Raw genomic sequence first — 25,629 nt, 5'->3', positions numbered from 1 at the left:
AAAGTAGCAATCCACACTGTCACTACTTATGTCGGTTCATGCAGTACTTTTATACATATTTTGCATATAGGCTTGGTAAATTGTAGTTTAGGGTTGATCAAAGCGATATATGATCAACTTTGTCTAGCCTAAGAAGGCAAAAACCCACGATCATTATTTTTTTCTTCAAAGGGTCTTACGATTGTCGAAGTTCATGTAACCTTTCCCAATTTGTTAAAAGTGTCTTTAATATTATACCTCATACATCAAACATGTATTTCTTCAATGTATATAAGAACTATTTCCGATCACGTGATATCTCTATTCAGTGTAGGGTTGAACAGTTTACTTGTAGTTCAATTCACCATGGTACATGTAGTAGTACATGCGGTTTATACCGACTGTGGTGTATAGATGCAAACAGCTAGTTCTACAATTGAATACGCATACTATTAATCAAGTATAAAAAGTGCACACATTTATGTATACACATGTGAAGTGATTCATGATTCATGATATATTAGTCTACGTGTGAGAGTGTGACACATACAGTTGTAATATACACAAACATTCAGTTGTGGAATTCAATAATATACAGTAGTCTTCTAAGCGTTTCTTTCTAGGTCAATGTGACAGAGGTGTTGCAGGGACAGCGATTGTACAACAAATAAACACGCAAAATATATCAAATTTCTGTTGTGTTAAAAATAGAGCATTATACTTTTTGTAGATTATTTTTAGATTTTTTCAGTAAAAAGAAAATATTTCTATGGGATCATGATATTATTTCTTTCATAGGATTTAATTTGTTTTTTCATGCAGCATGTGTGTTAAAATATGACTATTTGAGCAATATGGTTCATTATGAACTTATTTATGACACTTGAAATCGTAATGATGTAAAACACAATTTCAAATTCGACATATCTATTCCAATTTACACTCTTTAAACGAAGAAAACATCTATTTGTATACGTCAAAAGAATTTCACTAAACTAGGTAAGTACAAGTAGCACGTACGATGCAGTTTTTAAAGATTTTTTGGCGATATTATTATTGTACTATTTTCAATTTTAATTTTTAAGTTGTTGCTATAAATTACTCCTATAAAAACAACTGTACTGAATGAATTGTATGGTCGGTATTTTACGATAAGTCTGAGACGAAGTCATTATGATGTAATAGTTGCTTATATTTAGTCTTACCAAAAAATAAAATCGTGTCAATTGCAGGTTTCGGATTAAGTTTTATTTCAGGAGCAGGTGCTTGTTTGAATTGAATGAAACAAGATCAAATTCAATTAGCTCATTAACATACGATGTATAGAATTACTTTGCCTCAATCGTCACCTGTAAACATGATCTGCCCAGACTGACATGGAAATACAAGGGTGCTTAATTACAACTAGTTTTAAATTCTACGAAAACGAACACTTCTTTGAAAAGTCTTTTTAAAGAGGGTTTTTTTTAATTCAATTCCAGACTTCTATAAATAGAAATGATTCTCAGATTTTACCAAAGTTCATCAATAGAATCTCATTTTCATGCTTAGAGCGTACACACTTATATTCAAAAGCGGTTAAGTGGTTATTGATCCGAATGCGTAGGAAATGAAACCGAAATCTGAATTTGGGTAATACAGAGTAAGTCTATGATGAATTGTAATCACACACTTGGATCCTTACAATGTCAGGGGTCCTGAATCCACTCCCACTGCCACGAGTGGTCTCAGAACCCCTGACTTTGTTAGAATGACACACTTGCTACATTTTATTGAGTAAAAGCTGCGATTTCTATTCTCCAGCAGATTATATATAGACCATAATTGATAGAAATACGTTCTTTGAATCTTAAAAAGTGGGGGGGGGATGGTGGAGGGTTAAAAACGATAGAAAAAATTGAATTAACTTTAAAATTCACTAAAATTTAAATATTAAGTACGTTTCCGGAGATTAAAAAAAGAACTACCTCACACTGAATTAAAAATCTTCACGGTTATCAACTCCATCCAAATTTCGTGGGAGGAATGAATATATAACAAAAGAAATAGCAGATTTACTTTGTTAATCGTTTAAGGTTTAATCCGGTTTTATATCAAGATTTAAAGGTAGATGAATATTCATGAGCTAGACTAGACGGATGGTGATGGATGGATGGGTGACTTCAAGGTCAACGTCTCCTCTCCCGACGCCCCCTCATACCTGTGTCAATGACAAAAGCAGGTCACATACCTGTCTCACATGGAGGTAGAAATTCCCGCCATAAAAAAAAACAACCTCACTACAATTATTCAACACTTGTAAACGGAAGCTCGACACACCTTAGTTATGATTTGCCGCACCAGGAAGAGAAAATCATTAAAAAAAATTCAACTGTCTAGTTATTTAGGTTTTTGTAACGTGAATTACAAACATGTACATATCCATAATAATCCATAAACTATTTGAGCGTAAAGGGCATGCGCGTATCTAGAGTGGCTGGGGGGGGGGGGGGGGGGTAGTCCGGACCCCTCTTGTAAAATTCAATTCCCCAATATCTTGGATGAAGAGAGATAAAGGTTCTAAAAGGAAATACTACTCGGTCTGCGCTAAAAACTATAGGGTCAGTGAACGTGTAAATTACACTGAAGAAAATGAAACTACTTCTACAGAACTTGATCATGTTACTATATTTATACAGTTTCATACAAATTTAAATTAAAAGTTATTTTAAATTTTTTTTACACTGCAGGACAATATCGAATAATATGATGCATTTGGACATTTTTCTTGACCGACTTGTTTCCATTTTTCTCTTTTAAAAGCACATTTTGAAATGTTTTTATCTACGGTGAAGATAAATAAAACGCCTTCCAGTTTTTGAAGAGTTGGTCTTTTGTGATTTTTTGCTCAATTGTGTTCTCTGAAAAAGAATCTCACTGAAATTTTTTCCCGGTCGCTTAAAATTTCTAGTGCTCCTGAACGCATTTTTATTTAATAAACAATCAACATTCTAAACACTCCCGTCCTCTTTTGAAAATAATGAAAGACTTTTATAACAATAAATGTTTTTAAATGAAAAGAGTAACGAATTTCGTGTGATTCTTTTAAAAACTGAGGATTAAAGTATCTCATCCATAACAGGACTTTCCGAAAAGTCATGATATTGTGAGAGGGCGTGCAATCAAAATGTAATGCAACATTTGTTCTGGCTTTCTTTTGAAAGAACAAACACCTACAAACTAGTGATCATAGTTAAACAGGTTCAATATTAATGTGTTTTTCTGTATGTGTATTAAGTTGCATGCAAACTCTTTGTAAGTGTCTTCTATAAACTTTCTACTCTATACATTGTATATGATTTTTTTTTAATTAAAAAAGTTTGAAATCAGCGATTAAAAGAAATGATATAGGAAGTTGGTAAATTAGACAGATTTTCCTTCTGAAAACCATGTAATTGTCACATAAGCTTGACGTTCTTATTTTATTTTTTGTTTTTAGCAACAGTAGCTTGCAGTTTATTTTTGGAAATACCTAAAACAAACACATGGATATTAATATTAAACATACACTGCATAACAAGCTCCATTGACATACTATCAACTTACTTAAGTTTTATATATTAAGCGTGCGAGAAATTTTCAAGAGGTTCGCCAGAGCCTCATTGTCATGAATATTTCTCACCGCGAATCAATATTTGCCATGTAATATAAAAAAAACCATGCGTGTATAATGCTTGGTCGCAAAAATTAGTCACCGCGAACCACTTCATCTCAGGTAAATCGCGAAAAATAGTCGTCTCAAATAATAGATGGTTTACCATGTCAATCAACTTTTGTTTGCAATTAATTAATGCCGCAATTGATTACTTTATTCAGCGATTGATAACTTTATCATGCCATTGATTACTTAAGACTTAATTTTAACTAAGATATTTTCAATTTAAAAAAAACTTTATTCAAAATATAATTAGGCAACTTAAGACATAGATAGGCCCTTCAATTTCGCAGCATGTTTATTTATACAATGTAAGTATACATGTATATGCCTTTCGTTTGAACTTCGATGGCTAGATTTTCTTGCGTGCGGATAAATGTTGATTTACAAATAAATTAGCGCATCGGATCTGTCGTTCAAAATTTCCTTTTTATTTTATTCCGGAATGTGCAAAATCACACTATCTTTTCTTGCAGCAATACACGAAAAGCCGATTTGTTCTACAGTATGCTTTTACTATAACAGCTATAAATTTCAATACTGAAAAATCTCAAACGTTTCATTGATTTTCATCTTCTTCTTCTTTTTATTTTTTTTTATTTATTTTTTTTAATAAAATATGAGTTCAGCAAATTAAAAAAAAATATATCATAACTTTTTATTTTTTATTCAATACCATTTTATTCCACTTTAATATAAATTTAAACCTTCTTCCACCTGTCATATTGAATTTTTATCTTTTTCCATTTTTTTTAATGATTACGTACCCAATCAGTAGGTGTTAAGGTGTCTTCCTGCAATAAACATGTCAAAAAGGGAAACTTTGAGAGGCAACAAAGCATATAAAATAATCCGTTTTCTGGATGAAACTTCACCTGTGGCTCAACTAGAGAAAGAGGTAGGGTTTTCGTGGGTTTTTTTTTTTACCTTTGTGTAGTGTTCTATGTGATAAGAAAAACAAAACCTTCTTAAATGACACAGAAATTAAAAATCTTAATTAATCTCAATATAGTTGATACCCCGCTTGGCTGTAATTAATACACGCTCGGGTGATTGATGCAGTTATGTACTAAGAGGCCGGGAAAAAAATTTACTACCAATCAATATTCTCATTTCTTGTGAATATTTCCCGTTAATCTGATAAAATGTACATTTATTCGAAATGAAATAATACAATCATGTTTACTTTGAAATGCATTTGTGCTATGTAAAAAAAAATACTTGAAAATGTTAAATGTTGAAACCTGCACCAATACACATTCATACAGATGAAATGCAAAGTTTACTGCAAATATATCTTAATCTTTTTTTTTCGCTGTCAGATCAGAGATTGAAGATCGCGTGACACTGGCCTAAATGTAGATGCATCATGTACAAGTATCATTATGATATTTCATTTTCCATAAGAATAAAATCAACTTAGTCAAGGCACACTTTCAAATTAAAGAGTTTTATTGCAATGATAAGAACACAGAAGCTTTTTGGTTTTCATCATATTTGTTTCAGACCTTAAGTTTGGATATATTGGCAATGTATTTTCTCAGAATATAATGATGTAAAATGAGGAGCACTCTTTCATATTGGAGACTGTTATTGCAATTATAAGAATATTGAAGCTTTAAGGGACCTCATTATTCTTGTTTTTTTTAACCAAGAACTTAATATTGGCCATGAATTTTATCAGAAAAATGGTGTAAAAAGTAATGTTAACAAAATTATTACTTGCAGGATCAACAACGCATAAATCTGCATCGCCTAGTTATCATACATTGTAGAAAAGATCAGCGATCGGTGTACTCTGTTTGATGTGACTTGTAGAAAATGAAAAAGAAATATGCAAATGTTATATCCATTTAACAAGTGCATTATGTATTATGCAGTAATTTACTACATTTAGATTTATTTAGTATGCATGTAATAATTTCGCTTTAGTGGTGACTTCACAAATATTAGTAATAAAATGTGTTTTCAATAGCACTTTCGTCGTTACATAAGTATATTTTGAATTCTTTGAAATTTAATCGTCTTCTTTGAATATTTTTTTTTAGTTTTTCTAGGTATTTTTTTTTTCTGTTAAATATTTGGGCTGGGGTGTCTTTGACAAAAACGAAATATCAATATTAAACACAGCTATACTCCAGCGGATATAAAATTCTTATCTATCGTAACGTATGATCCAAAACATTGCAACGCGTGCTTTTTTAATTAGTTCACTTATTAATGAGTCAGTCTATATCAGCCCTACAGATAGCCGGCAATCAATTAAAGGCCAGTAAGACTATACTTGGGGTAACGGGTCGAGGGTTCTCTCATACAAGTACTAGTCATGTTTTAGTTTGCATCATTTAGAAGTTTACGCTTTAGTAATGCTATTGAATAACAAAATGACGGTATTCCTTACGATATGATTGGCCAATTTTTAGGATGCCATTGTGTTTGGACATAGCTAGTAGTAATTAATTGATTTTATCATCAAATGTTATTCTGAAATCACGCTAGAATACAGGTATGTACTATCACATAATGTTTATTTGTCTGTTTTATGTACATATTCTGAATCTATATGTATTGTTTATTTATTACGAAGTCTTAAAGAGTTTAGGTTATTCAAAAGATGTTTGAAGATTAGATTAGCAATAATGGTCTGTGTATTTACTACATGTATTTATCATTAGGTAATATTTTCTTTTAATTCATGTCAATAGATCCAATTATTAGACAATTATTAAACACAAAATTATATATACATGTAGAAATCATACAGTCATGAAGAAAAAAACAAAACTTATAACAGAGAAACGGACATTATTTATTATAAGTGAACTTTTTATTATACAAGATAGATTTAAAAAAAGGCAAGAAATATCGTAATGCTCACGTATCTGCCATTTATTTTAATTTATAATGTTCGGTTAAACATTTTGTTTATCGAGGTTAAACATACTTATGACTCCCAATTTAAATCAAGTATTTTAAAAGGAATTTTTTTAATTCAAAAAAATACAAAACGTCAAGTTACACATTTTATATTTCGTGACTAATGACGTTAATTTAAAATCAACTTAATATATAAATATAAAAAGTTAACTATTCTGTTAAATTCATTAGTGTTTGTCCTAAATACCATGACCTCAATAAATCAAATATCTGACTCAAGATTAACGTACGTAACCCGGTATTCACGGTCTACATTGTATTTACTCATTATGAGGCATGAAAAATTCCAAAATAGTCGTCAGAAGCAAACAGATAACGACGATTCTTGTACCTTTTGTAAGAGAAGCACTGAAGCATAACGTGTATAGCGTGTAGCTATTAACCAAAGACTGACGATATAACCCCATCTTGTTTAAACGACTTTATCGAATTCAGTATATAAGAATCAGTGTTTGTTTAACATTAAACTGTCCTCTGACTTCGCTAAAAGCTTTTTACTGCATGTGTTTTGAAGTTATTCAGAGCAAAGGAGGAAGTATTTAATAATTGCAGGTACCCCATTATGTAAGACCGAGCGGGAGCGACAAATAGTTGTGTGCAGCGAAGAAAACCGAAGTCAACAGACCTAGGAAAAAAATATTCAAGAACTGAAAGTAGATAAAAATTCAGTCCAACATCGGTTGAACATCTTACAGAAAGTTACAAATGTGAGTTGACATAGGAAAAAAATTTCAAGAACTGAAAGTTGATAAAAATTTCAGTCCATGTTCAGAAAGTTACAGATGTGAAGGAAAAAGAGTTTCCAAGATGTCGAGACGGGACTACGCCATCACAAGACGTGAGGACACCATCAACTACACGGTGAAGGATGTGGAAGAAGCGGATGAGGACGAGGTGTTCGATATTGGAGATGATCTGGAGGTCGACTTATCCGGATTAACGGATATGGACGGGATTAGACAGAGGATTATCATGCACATCGAGAAAGTGAAGGGCAACTATAAGGATCAGGTAGGGAGGCTTGCTTGCTGTCAACTACATCATAGGCGTCGAAACTGGGGGCAGGAGGGGACTTAGCGCCCCCCCTCCTTCTTTTTTTGCAAAGCTAGCCCCCCCCCCCCCTTTCATTGCTTCCGACTCCACAGTACATTGGTCTGGGGTGCGAATGTATAATTTATGTAATTACTAGATTATGCGTGTCCTTTCTGTAGGATAAATGTATTATGATATGTAATTGAGATTGTATTTTGCAAATGAAGAATTTTTGCGCAGATCATTTATCAAAAATGTCTTTTCATATGTAAGCATTATTAATATATCAAAGGTTTTATGACTAATTTCAAACCTTGGAGCCTTATCCTTGCCCCTTACATGTACCCACGCTTTCCTTCTGTGACAATTTTTAAAAAGAAAGAAAAATGTAACGCAAATCATTCAGTATTATTTATGTTTGTCATGCACTATCTCATAGACAATTCGTTTTTGTTAATCTAATTGACATTAGACCTTTTAGACATTCCCATTCTTGTTTTGAAGAGCCGAAACTTTTAAGGAATGGAAAATCCACATACATATGACGTGTCTCTCTTAGAGGAGCAGTGTCTTATGTTCAACTCGGGCCAACTTAAAACAAACATCAAATATTTGATAAGCCAGTGTTTTTCATAACTAGATCCTTTGGGGGACTTTAAAGCAGTACGCACAAAGCATTTTAAGGAGCTTTGTGAGTTTCAGAACAAATGCAAGCGCATTTTTCGTCGTAAAAAACCTAAAAACCATATTCATGTTTTCTCCTCGGGTTCTATCAGGAAGCATAAAAATCTAAATGTATAATTAAGTCTTTATAAGACTAAGTTTATCCGAAACTGATTTGAAAGATGTATAGTCCTAATTTTAATATCTGAAATATCTCTTGTTTTGAATTCTGAAGATTTAAACCTCGTTCAACAATAGACATGGCGTCAATTTACGAGTCGAGCATTTAGACAATTGACAACGAGCGCACAAGATTATCTAATCCTAAAATGTAGTTCTAACTGAAGATAAAGATTTGGTAGTTTGGTGAATACTTGCTTGCCAAATATTCTTTGCCAGAAAAACCAACGACGTATTTTTTTTTCACACCGGGTTATGTTTCATCTTCAATGTCCTTTTAAAATCATTTCATTCAACAAGGATGCATTTACATGTAGATATGAGGTTGTCATTGAGGAAAATCAAACTATTCTGCACATATAAAAATACTCTTTAGACCGAACATACTCTGTATTACAATTATAGTAAAAATACAACATATATTTGAGCCCAGCTGTTCAAAAGGCTTCTAAAAGTTCACTGCTATTTTATCCTCTTTTTCAAAGACAATAGAGAAACTAGATGACATAGCTAGGGAGGATAAGAGAAAACGTCAGAAAATCGTCGAGCTGTTGAAGAAGATTCAGGGAACTCTGAAGAAGTTCGAAGTCAAAGAAGCCCCGGATGTGCGCATGAAGAGAGGAAGTGCGGCTCTGGAGGAACTACTTGTGACGGAGGGAGCGATGAAGAACTTCGAGATCGACTTCAACAAGAGAGTTTCCCAAGTAACCGACGGGGAGTGTATGATCGTGGTGTCAGGTAATTTACAGGCTGTGTACGGTAGATTTGTAGTTGATTGCAGAATCAGATAATTTAATTAGAATTTACAGGCGGTGTACGCTAGATTTACAGGGGGTTGAAGTGTCAGATAATTTACAGGTGGAGCGACTTGAATCTACAAGCTTTATACATAGGCGTCGGAACCAGAGGGGGGGGGGGGGGCTTGGCCCGTCCATTTTTTTTTGCAAAGTTAGACCTAACCATTAGGCACATAGCATCATAATCATAGAGGGTTCAGTCCCCACCTTTTTTCGCAGGAAAGATAATTGTTCCTAAATTTACCTTAAAAGATGGAAATATTGCATCTCCCCCCCCCCCCCCCCCCCCACGGATTAGGATTTTCATGATTTTGGAATTAGGTTTTCTTTTTTTTTGCTTGTCAAGATATCTGAGAATTAGTCTAGCCCCCCTCAATTTCAATTTGCTTCCGACGCCACTGTTATATAAGGAATAAGGAATCATTCTTTGAGCATTATGAGATGGTAATTTTGGTCGGGGCTTGATCAAATCCAGTAAAGCTCGAAGGGCTTTATGATAGATTTGATCACCTAGAATGATTCCTTATTATATACTTAATATAATTTTAAACCATCGTACGATTAAATATTGAAATATAAATAAGCAAACCCCGCTGGCGCCTTAATTTGGCGTCATTAGAAGTTATGGGTTTTATAGTACAAAATTGATACGTAGTGTTATCACAGGCACAGACACTGGAAAATGTAAATGTAAATATATATTTTTATTTTACGTGGAATTGTAGTGCGGGTAATTTACAGGCTGCATAATTTGGACATTATAAAATATCGTTTAGCAGTAAAACTACCTGTGTAATGTTGCAAAAAATGCATCACGCATCTTAGTTTCTCACATTTCTGTGAACAAAAAGTGAGTAACCGCATGCGTCCGTTGATATCAAAACTAAATCCAATATTATAAAACATCCAATCAATTTATACACTATAACGGTTGGTGGACATGGATTAGGCAATAATACAGTGGACGGCTAATTATAACCAGAAAAAGAGTATCTTAAAATCGTCAACCACAGAAAGATATTGCTCACTCCCTTTGTGTAGAGCTAACTCCACGTGCGTGACATAATTGAATTTAGTTTATATGGCATTGAAGAATTTAACATGTTTAATTAGAATATGAATTTTAACGCTGAATTTCAAGAACGAGGCTCTCTACAAACCATTTGAGCAGAATAAAATGATACCCTTCTAATGAGCATGGCCTTCTTTTACCTGAACTGTAGTGGAGTTCAGGGTGCCAAGTTCTCCCATTTTTAGATATTTTATTTGAACATTGCAAAACACACATTGAAACCGTTTCAAATTACATCCACTTTTTACTCTTGTTCAAGGCCTTATAGAAGTGTTCAAACACTTAAAGTCTGCAGATCTCCAAAAAATACTTGAAATTTCTTCTTAAAACTTTATTTTGAAAGTACTTTTTTAAAAAATGGCTTGATTTTAAATTTAATATAGGTTAACGTGTATTTCATAAGAAATATCTTGCTCAAGCATAAATGTATAGATAACTTATAAGGATAGATAGTCGACAAATTATAACCCATCAGATCTCTGTTGAAATTTTATTAAAGAGGGTTTTCTAAATATAACTATAATGAAGATAAAAATCTTTATACATGTACTTAAGCTGTAAAATTTCAATTATGTTCTACATCTTTATACAAAGCTACATAGAAACATTCTAACAAGACCTTGGACTTTCTGTTGGACGTAGTCATCTATTTCTTGAGTCAAAACAAGTTAAAAATGACGCGGTCTCAAGCGAAATAAGTAATTACGTAGACTTAGCTCAAAAGCCAGACAAATCTTGTTGATTTCAAAGAGCCAAGGTTGAGTGGCCAGCAGTGAAATAGACTGGCCTACGTCACATTGCTGTTTGACACAACTACCCAAAGTCCAAGCTCTTGTTAAAATGGTTCTAATATAGTCTAAAAATGGTCACTGCATTCAGCCCTCTTTAAGTATCTATTTTTTTTTTTACAGGAGAGACATCTGCAGGCAAGTCAAGCTTCCTTAATCTTCTTCTCGGTGAAGATATACTTCCGGTACATCACAACCCGTGTACTTCCGTCATTACAAAGATTTCCTATGGCGCCAAGCGTCAGGCCCGAATCTTCCACATGGATGGAACTACAGAGGATATAGAGGGCATCCACAAAGGAGAACTGAAAGAGAGGCTGTGGAACAAAATTTACGAAACGGACCTCGACAGTCGGGAGAAAAAGTCGCCGACAAGTGAAGTGCAGCTTTCTCTTCCAATCAGTTTACTGAAGGTTTGTGAAAACAAATGATTACAAATAAGTGTCGATTAATGTATTCATCACAAATAAAAGTCGATTTAATCCACAGTTGATATGAGAAATCTGACTGTTGTTTGCTCCGACTACTAAAGTAATGATAGCTGATGTTGCGATACGTAAGGCTAACACTTAGGATCTTACACTTTGAATTACCTAGCATTTGACAAAATTCTAGGGACAGTATAAACATTCATATAATACCGGAAGTAAACTATTATTTTTTTGTCATTTTCTCCAGAGCGGTATTGTGCTGGTTGACTCGCCGGGTATCGGGGAAAATTCTGCCATGGATTCGGTCATCACTCACTTTGTCTCCGAACATCACATCATGGGTTTTATTTACGTCATCAAGTCGGACAATGCAGGTGGTGTGGATGAAGATAGGGTGAGCATCCTTAACTTAAGATTATTAATTTTGTGCTGTTACAACATCATTACATGTATTAGACGATTTTTATTGAATCCTAAAGATAAACGGTGTGTATACATTAGTGGCTCTCTTTTCTTCACAGCTCGGAAATCTGTTAAAAGTTATCATTGACAAACAGAAGAAGAAACTGGACGATGCTACAACACTGTTCGATCCGAAATGTGCAATATTTGTGTGTAACCTTTGGGACAATGTGAAAAGTGACGAACAGACCGCTGTGTATGACTACGCGGTGCGGAAGCTGGAGAATTACTGGCCTGGACTAGTCAAAACTAGTGTCATCCGGTTTTCCGCAAAGCGGGCAAAAGCTGAGCTGTCTCTTGATAGGGATTATATCACCAAAGATTACAAATTATTCCTAGACAATCTTAAAGAATTATTGACCAAAGCCACAGATATGCGGGTCAAATCCACCTATAAGTAAGTATTTTCTGTAAAAGTTTATATTCAATGGCTGAAAATACAATGAAATGCATCAAAAAACAATTTTTTTTCATTCATGAGATGCTATGAAATTTGAAAAATGGCTTGCTGTGACAATAATGAATATCCAAGATATTAGGAGTTCATATATAAGGCTATTTTTCGATGCCCTAGAAAATAAAAGAACTGGGTGATAAAACAACGTTTTCATATTTTACATTAACCAAATAGATTGGCCCTGTTGCGCCTTTTATATCCAATTTAATCTGGTCTTTTTAACAGATGGATGGAAACTGTTTTGGTCAGAAGTGTTCATCACCTGAAAACGATTGTCAAGTCCGTAGATGACACCGAACAGCATTTAAAAGTGAAAATGAAAGACGTGCATGACAAACTTCAAAGTCTACGTCAGAAGTCAAAGGACGTCCTGCAAGATCAAAAATGTCAGATCGAGACGAGTGTGAAGGAGATCTGCCAAATGTTTGAAGAGTTTCTCAGACAGGACGCAGCTCACTTCCGTCTTGTTCATTGGCTGCAGCAAGATCTGACCGACATTAACGCAGACGACATCTGGCCAGACCTAAAGAGGAATATTGAACACAAGATGCTGGAGAGGATTACGGACGAATTTACCAAGTGGGAGGAGGACAACCACAAATGCCAGGCAGTGGAACAGGAAATGTTTAACCAAATCAAGTTTCAGCTTTGTATTCTTCAAGAGGACTTAAATTGCATCGAGGGTGAATTACATTCAGATACCAACAGTGTTTCTTCCGATGATTCTGACTTCGTCACAATGAGGCGGCGAAAATCCTCTTTGCTGAATTTTAAACTTCGACGGCCTGGAGAAACCGATTTCGGAGCACTCTATGCAAACCCTTTGCCGGTGAAGTTAGTGAGCAAATTTCTTCATCCTCTTGACAGTATAACTAATAAACTTCGCCAATCACGTATTTTTGAAGCAATTGAAAACGTTCGGTGGAGCAAAAAAATGGAGGGTTATAAAAAAGAGCCTCTTTCTACCGCCAAAACCATTTCCGAAAAGTTTCTACAACGGTTTTTGCACTCAGAGGGGGAGTGTGATGGTCAGCTTTATAAGTTTGTGTCCGAAATATTGGACCGTCCCCGGGAATTACTGGAAGTGATTGAAAAGAACATCCCAGCATTGATTAAATCAAATGAAGACTTGCTGGACCACATATCTTACTGCCGTATCAATGCCACAGAGTCGAGAGGGACCTACGAACGCATGATGGAAGATTTGGAAAATCTGAAGCATCATCTAATGGAGTACGGAACAGGGAACATCTACGTGGATGATTTCATGGGAAGGGAGATCCGACTCCGAGATGCATATAACGAATATGGGGACTCGGAAAACTTCAGGTGTTCAGAAATCATCCTCACTTGTTCCAACAACACTCAGAGCAGTAAAAGGATTCCGCGGGGAATATGGACAGCTCTCCAGAGTGCGAGTTTGTACGACGAGAAGGATGAGCAGGAGGACGCCATCTTAATAAAGATTTATCTTCCACTGTCTGGAATTTCTGAACCCTTTAAAGAAGTCACCAAATTAAGGTAAACAACTACATCGCCATTTACGTGTAGTATAGTACTATCAAAGTGCAAGTCGACATTTAAATCAAATAAAAGAAACAATAAAGGCTTACAAAATGCGATTTCTATCATAAATTCTTAAACATTTTAATCGTTTGCTGGTATTGGCAAAGTCTAGAACGTCATCCACACATAGTTCCGAACATCCTAAATTTTATCATGTATTGACAGATTCCTGCAACATCCACACGTGGCAAAGTTCCTGGGTATCCACCATTCTGATTCCCCGATCCCTGCCTTCATTTATATGGACCACATGCGGAGCCTGAAGGTGTACAAGAACTCGACCTTCCTCAAGATGGCGGAAGAGGTTCCAAGAATTCTAGAGGAGGTGGTTCAAGGAATAGACTATCTACACAGCAAGAAGCTAGTCCACATGGAATTAAATTCTAATACTATTACGGTATGGTGTTACTTTGCGAATTTTACGAGATACTGACTTCCTATTATCTCTTGTTATGATTTTAATACACTTCGCATTTAACCAACTAACTTCTTGGGTAAATTTTGAGAAATTTGTTTTATATAAGTATTTCACACTAAAATCGCGAATTTAGGTTTTACAAAACAATTCATGACTTCTTTTTCACAACTTTTCTCTAGCGTAGAATGCAATGTATGTTACCTTCACGTACACAAATTCATCCTTTTAGGTATGTGGTGTACAAATGTATTTAATTAATGTGGTTTTTCAAATTATTGTCGTTTTGCAATTGTTTTGTAGGTGGATTTTGAAGGAACAGTGAAATTGACAGGGGGATGTCTTCCTCGTTATGCCACCTTTCCCATGGAAAAAGAATCCATCGGCGTAGGGGACTTTGTGTATCTTTCACCGGATGTTCTCAGAGGAGAGTTGTATGTCGCATGCGCTGACATCTACGCTTTGGGACTACTTTTTGACGAAATGTTTCTTAACCTTCGTTGTTTTGACAACCAACGAACCATGACGTTGGACTTGTTTACGAGCAAAGTAGATCCAAAAGAGATGAACAACGTTTCGTCGCTGTGTGAACAGGCGAATATGACGGAATCGACTAAGAACCTCATTTTATGGTGCATAGATCCTTCCGCGGATAAGAGACCCACAATTCAAGTGGTTGTAGAAAAAGCAAGTGATTTCAAATGTGAGCCATGCTTAACAAACGCCCGACGCAGTGTGTTCTCTGATCAAAGACGGCACAAAGCGTTGAGACGGGGGACGGTGCGAGCCCCCGAGATTTCTTAAGACTTCCGGACTTGCACTTAAGTTCCGGTTTTAAAAATCTGTGGATACTTGAATATTTAGTGAGGGAGAAAATGATTATTGAGTTTAATTTCAATTTTATACATTAACAGTGTATATTGAATTTAATTTCATTTTTATTCATGTACAGTGTCTATTTAATTAATTTCATTTTTATTCATGTGCGGTGTACATTAATTTACTTAACTCTAGCCCTCGTGAATATGTATGATTCAGATCATTTTTCTTGATCTTAATACACCGGTATTTCATGTTCAACATTTTCTTGACGTGTCTCAGTTTAAAATTCATTATAATTGCATTCAATTACATTTTGAAGTACATCATTGTCCAATACATAAAGTTCACATACATTGTTGTTCATTACAATAATGATCTGCACTCATGTGTAAATGTGGTATATATTCAATTTTGATTTTAAAGATTTACTTTACATTATTTGCCGCTGATGAAGAAAAAATAAAAATCACAAAATGAATATAATTGTTCAAAAGCTTTACAAACTCTTAATCAATAATGTATATCATCACCAACTGAATCGAAATAAATGTTCTACAAATATTTTTAAAACAGCCTAGCTTGAGTGGCGCCCCAATTATATATATATAAAAGAATAGTTCTTTTATTTACATTAAATACACATGCAGTTTAAAATCATTCGAGTGTACTGCAAACTTCTTAACCTGTTTTTTACTTAGCAAAATGATTGGCTGTGTGTCAGTCAATTCGATTTCTATTCAAAACTATTTAAAGAGGGATTTAACTTCCGGGTTCAGGTGCCAATTCGTTAATATGATAGGAAATCGATTTTGCCAAATGACATACTGTTTCGTTCTTATGAATTGAATTACAGGACCAAACCAAAAATTATATACACGTGTTTCTAAGTTTCAAAAAAAGAAGAGTTTGTGTTTTAAAAAACAACAACAACAACAAAATCAACAACAATATAGACAACATTGCACGGTATATTTCATGCCAGTCGTAATTTGGGAAAAAAACTAGTTACATGTTTTATTATTTTTGTACAGAGAAGTTCATGTTCCCAGAATATATCCGACCTATACATTCATTACGAGTGTCTGAACCTTCATTAATAGTTAAAACAGAGGTATTATAAAAGATATTAAATAAATTCTTGGTTTGTGTGTAGAATTCTTATCATTAAAAGTTGTTTTTTTTAAATTTAAATGGATAGTTAATATACTGTAGATAGCTTGAAACGTTACATGGTATTTTTTCTTTCAAAAACTCATCATTTCAATGTTACCAGTCCATCCTTGGTTATACTAGATCATTATAATGTCATTGTGTGGATTTTAAGTATATGTAATAATCCGAGCAGAATAAAGAAACTGCCTACTTCCTTATCCTGAATCGACCAATCATTGCAAGGGTTATTTTAATTTTCCAGAGGCATCATTCTCTCAAACTAAAATCACGGTTCATGTATATTTCAGTATATAAATTCATCTACATTTGTATAATACATGAATTTGTTCTTCATCTCATGAATAAGAAAATATTTTTGACTCTGTGAATCCCCCTTTTATTGCCGAATGCAGACGAAAAAAACATCAATTAACATGTTGTTTGAAACGGCTATATATATAGATCTCAGGCAGCAATCGTTACTATTTAACGACCAATACATGTATATTTAATCATTTCAAAACAATCGGGGAAATCCCTTGGAAAGGTTATTATGGTGGGGACCAGGCACTAGTTAACCTTTAAAGTTTCTCAGAAAAGTGATGTCATGTTCTGTGACTTTTTATTTTTCTATACTTTTGGAATTCGATTCCAAGAATTTCTATAATGATCCTTACTTCTAAACTTAACAAGAATAATTAAAGGGAATGTCTGCGAGTCTTTTGATTTGGTTCGATCGTGTAACGTACGGAGTTCTAGTACATGTAATATATGATCATACAGGGATTACAAAAAATTCCTTCCAATTCAGCACTGAGAGAGAGAGAAAGAGAGAAAGAGAGAGAGAGGGACAAGGAGGGGGAGAGAGATACGGAATAAGTAAACAGTATGATAAGTAACAGTAAATTGACCCTTTCCGGAAAAATAAATCGAGACCTGCAGTAAAGGGAAAGATCTGCCATACATGTATATGTACTACAAGTATATACTAGGTGAACCTTTGATATAAACGAGGCGAACCCCTTTTATATTTGCATTTTATTCTCTTTTTATGGTGTATTCTCATTGAAAATAAATCTCTACAAGATTTAACAACCATAAACACATAACGCCTGACGAATATTCAGACGTCTGGAGTTTGTTGAAACTAATTGAAGGCTATAACAATTTACATAAAAAAATTACATAATTCATGTTTCATTATCGGCGATAATTTGCTCAAAGTTGCTTCTTTTATTCTTTGCATCGTAAAGTCTCATAAAAAAACCCAACGTTATCAAATTTTATACTCAATTTATGTTCCGAAAAAAATAAATGTTTAAAATATGAAAAAGAACGGCGATTTAACTAAACTGTAAATTGTCATCAAAATCACCTTGAAATGAGGATGTAATACTGTATAAGGAGCTTCGCAGTTTTACCCCTTTGTATTTTTATATACTAGTACTGGTCAAAAATAAGAACTACGAAGATTGTATTTTAAAACCATATTCTACGAAGATATGGCTGGTAGCAATAATATTTCAATAACAAATATAGAAGGTGAGCTTTCTAGCCAAGGTTTAGATATTAAAATTCAAATCAATCTGGAATTCAATAGGTAATAAAATGTGGAATTTTTGAATATCTTCAAGCTTTGATGTCTCAAACTCATCAAATAGTTCCCTTCATCAACATTTCATAAACACTTTCAGTTTACAATCTTATCTTTAGGGATCGATTAATTATAATGGCAAAAATGTATTATAGCAGAATTTGGAACTTCTTTTCATTTTTTGCCACAGGAGCTGGGTGTAGTGCAGTGTAGTACCTGGATGAAAACCCTGAATCCGCGCCTAGATCAGTTGCATAATTTTGATGCACGGATTGGTGGGTGACAATTTTAAAACTAGTATTTGTCAACGAGTGCAGAAGTGCTACTTACAATGTCCGTTTAATGTATTTGAAAGCGTACAAGTTTCAAACACCTTGTTAAGGTTTCGAGACAAAATAGCATTTTGAGGCAAAAAAGTTCGAGGAATTTAACATCATACATTGTGCTCGTGCTTGGTGTTGAATTCTTGTTAGTCTTACAATTTGTTTGTAATTGAGGAGGTGTCAATTTCATTTTCCTGCAGACTTATCAGATACAAGTATCTGTCCGTCATGGATCGGTAGCCATTAATTAATTTTTTTCTACTTCCGGTACACTTGTTCTCGTGGTTTACATACCGTACCTATTTTTTGCAACCCGTGCCTTACCATGTGCTCATTGTCCTAAATACAGGGGTTTTTATTTATTATATATAAACATTTCTTTACTAGTAGATGAGATATGAACCACAAAAAAAATCTACTATCAACAAGGAAAAAATTTATGAGGATTAAAGTTGAAAAAATAAGTGTAAGATAAATAATTGCTAATTAAAAGATTGTAATTCATTTCAAACCGAAAGTTGGCTTAAATTTGTTTATAAAATTTGAAATATGTTTTCCAATTAGGATTTTGTATGAATCTTTTCAATTTCGAAAAAAACCTGGTGGAATTCTTCAAATAAATTGTTGTTGGGATAATTGTTTTAGAATTGTTTTTTTTTTTCAGTTGTTAAGGCACCAAGCGAGGTAACTCCTTTACAACTCATTCCGTGTTAACTGACAGGGAAATGAGAAGAGGTTGTAGATTTTTCTCCAAGAAAAAGAAATAGTTTAAGCAACGCATGGGTAATTAACCTGAAATATCCAACACGTAAAAAAATAGTAGACACCAAAATCCCTGAACCTCAGTTTTTATCAGAATTTAATCAGAATTTAATCAAAATTCGAAATGCACAAAGGTTAGATTATCCCTGGACTAACCATGTTCGCGGCATAACCATACCCGTCGTCTCGGCCGCGACCATGAATCAACAAACCAAATCTCGTTCCGTCTGTGGTTTCAACTTGATGAGCCCCTCCAGCTACTTCAATCACCATGGTAACGAACTTCGCTTCCGCTGTGACGTTAACGGAAGCTTCCGATACAACAGAACCAGACGGAACCGGTTTGCTGTTCAATCGCAGTGAACTCTTGGCCTCTGATGGAATGATAACCGTCAAGAAATTTTCATTGTATCCCTTTGGAACAGCAATATAGTATTGGTTAATGTATTGTTCCAAACCCGGAATAAGCGTCATATACGGATCGCCGGCCGTCCGTCTACCGAGGCGGACAGCGAAACTTAGAACAAGCACGCCGGCGTTGGCTTTGATGACGGTGACGCTCTTATCGTTTACTGCTACGTCATAATGGCGGGTCTTCTCCACTGTCGCCCGTTTAGTGGTACCATTAACTATGACCTGGAGATAAGTCTTGGAGTTGGCGACTACTCGCACCATTCCACCTGTTCTTCTCAGACTGGGCGCGACAATAAATGTCTTGTCCAGATTGCTCGTCGGAGGAAGCTGTTCGACAAGATGGCTGCAGTACCCGAATCGTTTCAGTTTGTTACACTTGTTTCCGGCAAAAACCGCTATGGGTTTGGATGACTCGATGACAGTACCTGTTAGATCTCGGTTATGCGAGATTTGGAAGTCTTCCATCTGTTTCATATCAAACTCCATCTTGTGTCCAGTTTGGTATCTCTTGTTGTTGAAAACTAGCACGCGTCCGTCTGCTATATTAAACGTGACTGTCACCACTGTGTTGTCCTCTGCCGCCACGAACGCCACCTGGCTGTTGTAATCAGATATATCCGGACTGTAAGGAGCAGACGACCCCACGATGTACCGACGTCCAAGTCTCTCCACAGGAAGAATCAAGCTGCTATCAGAGGAGTACCCATCAAAGCTCATCGCAAACAGAGATACAGTCTCAGAAGTTTCCACCATTATTCCCTTGTGCTCAGTTTTGAAATCAAGCGTTCTCATCGCTATAGGAACATCCATTTCCGTCTGACCGTTCTGAATTTGAAAAGACTTGTTCATTTTTTCTTTCAGCTTGGGAGAGAGGGATTTTGAGGTTTTAATGGTTACGGTTGCGTTCTTTCTACTGGCGATGTGTATTTTGGAGAAGTGACGGTCCTTGCTGTAATAGTCGATGGCGTTCTCCATGAATAGCACCAAGAACTGGCGCCCACGGCTGCCTATGGGGATAAATATTAATATTAAAACATTATGTTTTCAGAATCGAGATGAGGCAAGTTGTGTTCAAATGAAAATATTGCTATTCTAAAGCATGTTTCCTGCAATTTACCTCTTGATATACTTGACAGATGTCTACATTGGTATATGTTTACACCCAATCAGTGCTGTAACGTCATTAAATATGGGCAATCCAAAAATGTTAGATTTGTAGCTGTCTTCAATTGTAAGAGGTATAAAAAAGCCCGTATTACAAACTTTTCACTTCGAATATCGATTGTTTCTTCTGGTCGTAAAGACAGGGGATGTGAACATTATCGAAAAGCATATCTGCGAATGTAAGTTATTACCTGTGCATGTAAATCCATCTCCATAGAAACCAAAGCTACATCCACAGTTGCCGTACTCGCTACATTTCCTCGCGAGACAACGTATAGAACCTAAGAATAGTTTGAAGAAAATTAAAACAGGTGACAAAATGGGCGTGACAAGTATTATTTTGCAAAAGAAATTAAACTTTTAAATGCCTGAATACCTTTCCTTTTTCAGGACAGGCGACATTAGAACTGCATGTTTTCTTAGTTTTCTGTGTGGCTACACCGCGGCAGTCTTTCCCACCATGTTTTGGGGTGGGTCTATTGCAGCTTCTCTGTTTCTCGTACACCTGTATCCCCACCCCACAGGTAACAGAGCACGGGGTGGAGGCAGACGCCCGAGTCCAATTTCCCCAGCCTCCATCCACTACACGCATAAAAGAGAGGAAATGTTATTTGTTGTTGTTGGGTTTTTTTTTTGGGGGGGGGGGGGGGGGTGTTTGCTTGGTTTTTGCTTTTGTCGTATATATCCTTCAACTTGACAAAATTGAGGATGTGATGTGTTTCAAATCAGAAATCTAAGTTTTCAAAAACAGAGTTGCAAAGATAACGCAACGGGAATAAGAATTTGAAACGGAATAGAGCAGATACAGTATACTTTAATTTTTTTTATTCAAATGTCAAACGAAAGATGCTCAACCTGGACAGCCTCTGTTTGTAGAGCATCTTCTAGTTTCGTACTTTCTAGTTAACCCACTGCAACCTCTCCCTCCATATTGTGGTTTCGGGTTGTTGCAACTTCTTGTCGATGTAAAACGTTTGGTGCCCGTTCCACACGTCACAGAGCACGCGCTGGCAGACTGCCAAGGTTTCCAGGAAGACCAGCCACCATTTACTTGAAAGCAATTGTTACAAAACGCGCTTTGTAGTCAAATGTAATGTAGTAAAGTATGAATATAATGTCTAGATGTGAAGACGGTATATTAAAAATATATGACATTGTCAAAATTACATTATTAACACTGGCCCGGTCAATTCAAAACAGATTTAACACAAATTAAATTATCTTGAATTTTTCGTTGTTTTACAAGCTTTGGTACGTTAAAAATGCGTCAATTTTTTTTCATCAAACTGTTACTGATTTGGTATGAACATATTTTTAGTTCCGCAAGTTTTAAAATCCTAAACACCGCGATTCCCTACATGTACAATGTACATAATATTTGATAACACAAAGTAACCAATAGCACACACAAGAGTACCAAAGGTCAATATACATGTAATATATACTTTAACTGGTAACTCAATATATACTAGTACTACTTTAGAGTGTACAGTTTGGAAGGACTTACTTGGACACTTAGATCTGTAGCAGTTTCTGTATTCTTCACTATAACGCTGACCGGAACAGGATCTCCCGCCATTTTTGGCTACTGGGTTATTGCAATAACGTTTCCTCTTGTATCGCTCTAATCCCACCCCACAGGTTACAGAGCAAGACGAGTACCGAGACCAGCTGCTCCAGCTCCCCCATCCAGCGTCCACTGGGATCAAAAAAGAGGTCCAAACGAATTCAAGTTCATTTCAATTACACTATAGATGATACCCCGCGTAAGCGCGGGAATCAACACTATTATATTACACAATAACATGATATAATGCTTAATACAATTCATTCTGGGGTGGGGGTTTTTTTTGTTCATATTTTGTACATACTTTGTCCGAATATTTTCTTAATTTCTCTTTTAGCCTATTCTTTAAAACTAAAATAAAAACACAACTACATGGCTGAGTTTCGCAGCTGACTGGAAAAAAGGAACTTTTTCATTTTATTTCAAACATGTGAGTGGGTATATAGTGCGTCGTATCTTTTAATTTTGACCTTTAAGTCAAATTTCGCTATTTCGCTATTATTTTTACCATTGTTCCATGACAGATTTTCAGATCAAAAAATAATATTATACCCCCTCCCCCAAATCAACTTCCCCGTTTTATGCATACATTACTTATTCATATATAGGCCTACTAGACTGTTCATGATTTATAAATTAATGTAGAAGGTTTACTACTCTGCCAATATTTCGTGCCATTAAAAATAAATGAAATTAAATTAATTTCGATATTTTAAAGGGGCATGGTCACGATATTGGTCAAACTTTATTTTTCTGTTTTTATAATTGACAATGCTTTAGGAATGCATTTCTAATGATCAAATGAAATTTGGGTGCCAGTCGATGAGTTTTAAGCAAGATACAGAGCTCACAAGTCTTCGTCATGTAAACAAGACTCATGCCCTGTTTTTGTTTACAATGTACATAGGTTCAATATACCAGTAAAAAATCTTTATCAAGCTGATTTGTCTATCTTCTTATTCATTTTAAGCATAAATAAACAGTTACTAACGATTAACACATTCATTTGAGGTCTAAAACTGGAATTTTCACTTCAACATTCAAAAAAGTAAACAAAAGCTTTGTTTACATAGTGAAGAATTGTAAGCTCTGTAACTCGCTTATAACTCAACAAATGACAATCAATTTTTGGTTGCCTATTAAAAATGTCTTACTGAAGCATTATATATATATATATATATATATATATATATATATATATATATATATATATATATATATATATATATATATATATATATATATATATAATTTTTTTTGATGAAATCCAAAAAGATGACAAATAAGTAATTTGGATAATCAAGAAGATAATTGTAAATGAAAAGTCCAAAGGAAAAAACACAAAAACAGGAGCAGAGCAAACTCGGACCTCTTCAAGAATTGGAAAGTTAAATGAGTTCTGTTTGTTTGAAAATAAAAGATAACGATAAAAGTAATAACTTAACCAAATAATACCGCATATACACATTACATAATGATAAAGCAGGACAAAAAGAGGTGTGTGTGGTCAACAGAATCCGTCAAAATCTTTTTAAAAAAAAAAACCAAAAAATTTAAAATTGTAATGCAAGCCAATAAGTTCTATATAGTTTTAATATTTGTTCGAATTTTTGAAAATCTTTTCTTTACCAGAGATTTTAAGAATCTCAATTATCCATGATTATCAAACCCCTTATAAAAAAAACAATTCTTACCGGGGCATGTTCTTTGACAACAGCCGTATCCAGACTTATACTTTGTAAAACTGCAAACATGAAATGTTGATAAAGAATAGTCTAAAATATTGTGCATTTTTTAATACACACAACATAAAACAGCCAAATTGTGATTTGAAAAAAAATAAGATACTGATTTAATTGAGAAGGAACCAAAAAGTTTATTTTTTCATCATGCATGATGAGAACATAATATACTGATTAAATGATTCGAGAACGTGCAAAAAGAGTTAATTTTTCAATACTGCATACTAATGAGAACATATTAATGTACTGACTATCCTGTGACACATCGTTTTCCCCACATAAATCCACATTTGCGCGTGAAATATCCCGTCTCAGTTAGTGTTTTAGTACAGGGCCTAGTTCCGTATCCGGTGTTCTTGTTATCGCAATAATTGAGACAGTTTCCGGTTGCTAGATTTGTCAACTCACAAAGAGCAAAGACCAGTAAAAGCAACGAGATGTGCGTCCGCATCGTTCTAAACAATATAAAGGAAGAAAGTATTAAAATATGGTTCTTAACTTTTTTTTCTCTAGAGATATTGACATCAGAAGGACGGAGAATTCCGATAGCAAAACTGGCACTGCTTTCCAGCTTAAAATTTAACCTGACTTTTTAAAAAATAAAACATTATGTTAATTGTCTAACAAGAGTTAAGATACACAAGTGTCATGCATCTTTGTAAGAGTTTATTACTCATGTCATTTTTTAAATACCTTGATGCATAGTCCGTAATTTTTTTCAGATTGCAACACCTACTAGTATATGACAAAATGATATTACTTATTATTGATATATCAAGGAAAATCTTGTAACTTTTCTGTAATCATTCTTGCAGTTATTATTTTAACATCCATCATATTGATAGAGCTTTATGGTTCATTATTGTTAATATTATGGGATGTAGTAAAGTAAATCTCCATTATAGAATCGGTGTAAAATTATATATCTTGAAGTAAAATTAAAACATCTTCAGAAAGGTTGGTTGCATTTAACGAGACAGAGTACTTGTCTATTCAAGAAATATCATCAATATATCTAGGAAAGAAATAGTTAGATTCTGTCTCATAAATTGAATATTAATGTGTTCAAAAGGTTCAATTATGAATATATTTTTTAATATCAAGTATTTTGATGAATCTGATAAAATGTTATACTTATCTGCTGTGTTGACTCTGCCCTTGCAGGCTACAACCGCAGTGGATGCTGGGATTTCTCGGTAATGGTCACGTGATACCCAATTGGTGTCAAATTCTGTGATGCTTGCATGCATCAGAATCATTAGTGAAATGGGACGCGGGAAGTTGAAACATCTGTCACAATGTGACACGCGCTCGGATGACAAACAATAAAACACAATGCCATTGGCCTTTAACGCCCACACAGATATGATTCGCATTTCTAAATTTTCGGGAAAATATGGTTTAATACTTTTCAGTTTGCAAAACCAAAATTACAACAAAACGGATTAATTTACAAGAAAAAAAATGTGTTGTCTAGTCCATTCTTGAAAAAGATAAAATTATTGTTTGTATAAAAAACAAAACAGCATAAAAGTTTAGTTTTTTTTTAAAATGATACAGATTGCTTGTATCTTGAATCAACACGAAATCTCGACATTGAATGATAAATAAAAATT

The 25,629-nt window shown here is 34.6% G+C and overlaps 2 protein-coding genes across 4 annotated transcripts; one reads left to right on the top strand and one right to left on the bottom strand.

Annotated features, from left to right (window-relative positions):
• The first annotated feature begins 6,966 nt into the window (after positions 1-6,966).
• On the top strand, positions 6,967-16,450 carry LOC105328789 (uncharacterized). Its single transcript, XM_011429800.4, has 8 exons — positions 6,967-7,621; positions 8,971-9,223; positions 11,266-11,555; positions 11,821-11,967; positions 12,095-12,432; positions 12,718-14,013; positions 14,224-14,455; positions 14,777-16,450. Exons 1-8 carry the CDS (start codon positions 7,418-7,420, stop codon positions 15,275-15,277), a joined length of 3,261 nt encoding a protein of 1,086 aa, XP_011428102.3. The 5' UTR covers positions 6,967-7,417; the 3' UTR covers positions 15,278-16,450.
• A 2,755-nt stretch (positions 16,451-19,205) lies between these two features.
• Positions 19,206-25,403, bottom strand: LOC105328788 (uncharacterized). 3 transcript variants are annotated; one of them, XM_066082647.1, is made up of 8 exons: positions 25,148-25,403; positions 24,265-24,468; positions 23,966-24,015; positions 22,212-22,403; positions 21,560-21,754; positions 21,088-21,286; positions 20,896-20,987; positions 19,206-20,547 (listed from the first exon to the last, which is right to left on the bottom strand). In XM_066082647.1, exons 1-8 carry the CDS (start codon positions 25,387-25,389, stop codon positions 19,262-19,264), a joined length of 2,460 nt encoding a protein of 819 aa, XP_065938719.1. In that variant the 5' UTR covers positions 25,390-25,403; the 3' UTR covers positions 19,206-19,261. The 3 variants fall into 3 exon arrangements, with proteins under 3 accessions (XP_065938719.1, XP_065938720.1, XP_065938721.1); XM_066082648.1 differs by having other exon boundaries at positions 24,265-24,465; positions 25,152-25,292; XM_066082649.1 differs by lacking the exon at positions 25,148-25,403 and adding an exon at positions 24,707-24,793.
• Positions 25,404-25,629: the final 226 nt, after the last annotated feature.

Source organism: Magallana gigas, chromosome 4, assembly GCF_963853765.1.
Source record: "Magallana gigas chromosome 4, xbMagGiga1.1, whole genome shotgun sequence".
Taxonomy (NCBI): domain Eukaryota; kingdom Metazoa; phylum Mollusca; class Bivalvia; order Ostreida; family Ostreidae; genus Magallana; species Magallana gigas.
The sequence above is the reverse complement of the archived record's forward strand: the minus strand, read 5'-3'. Positions and strand labels throughout refer to the sequence as shown.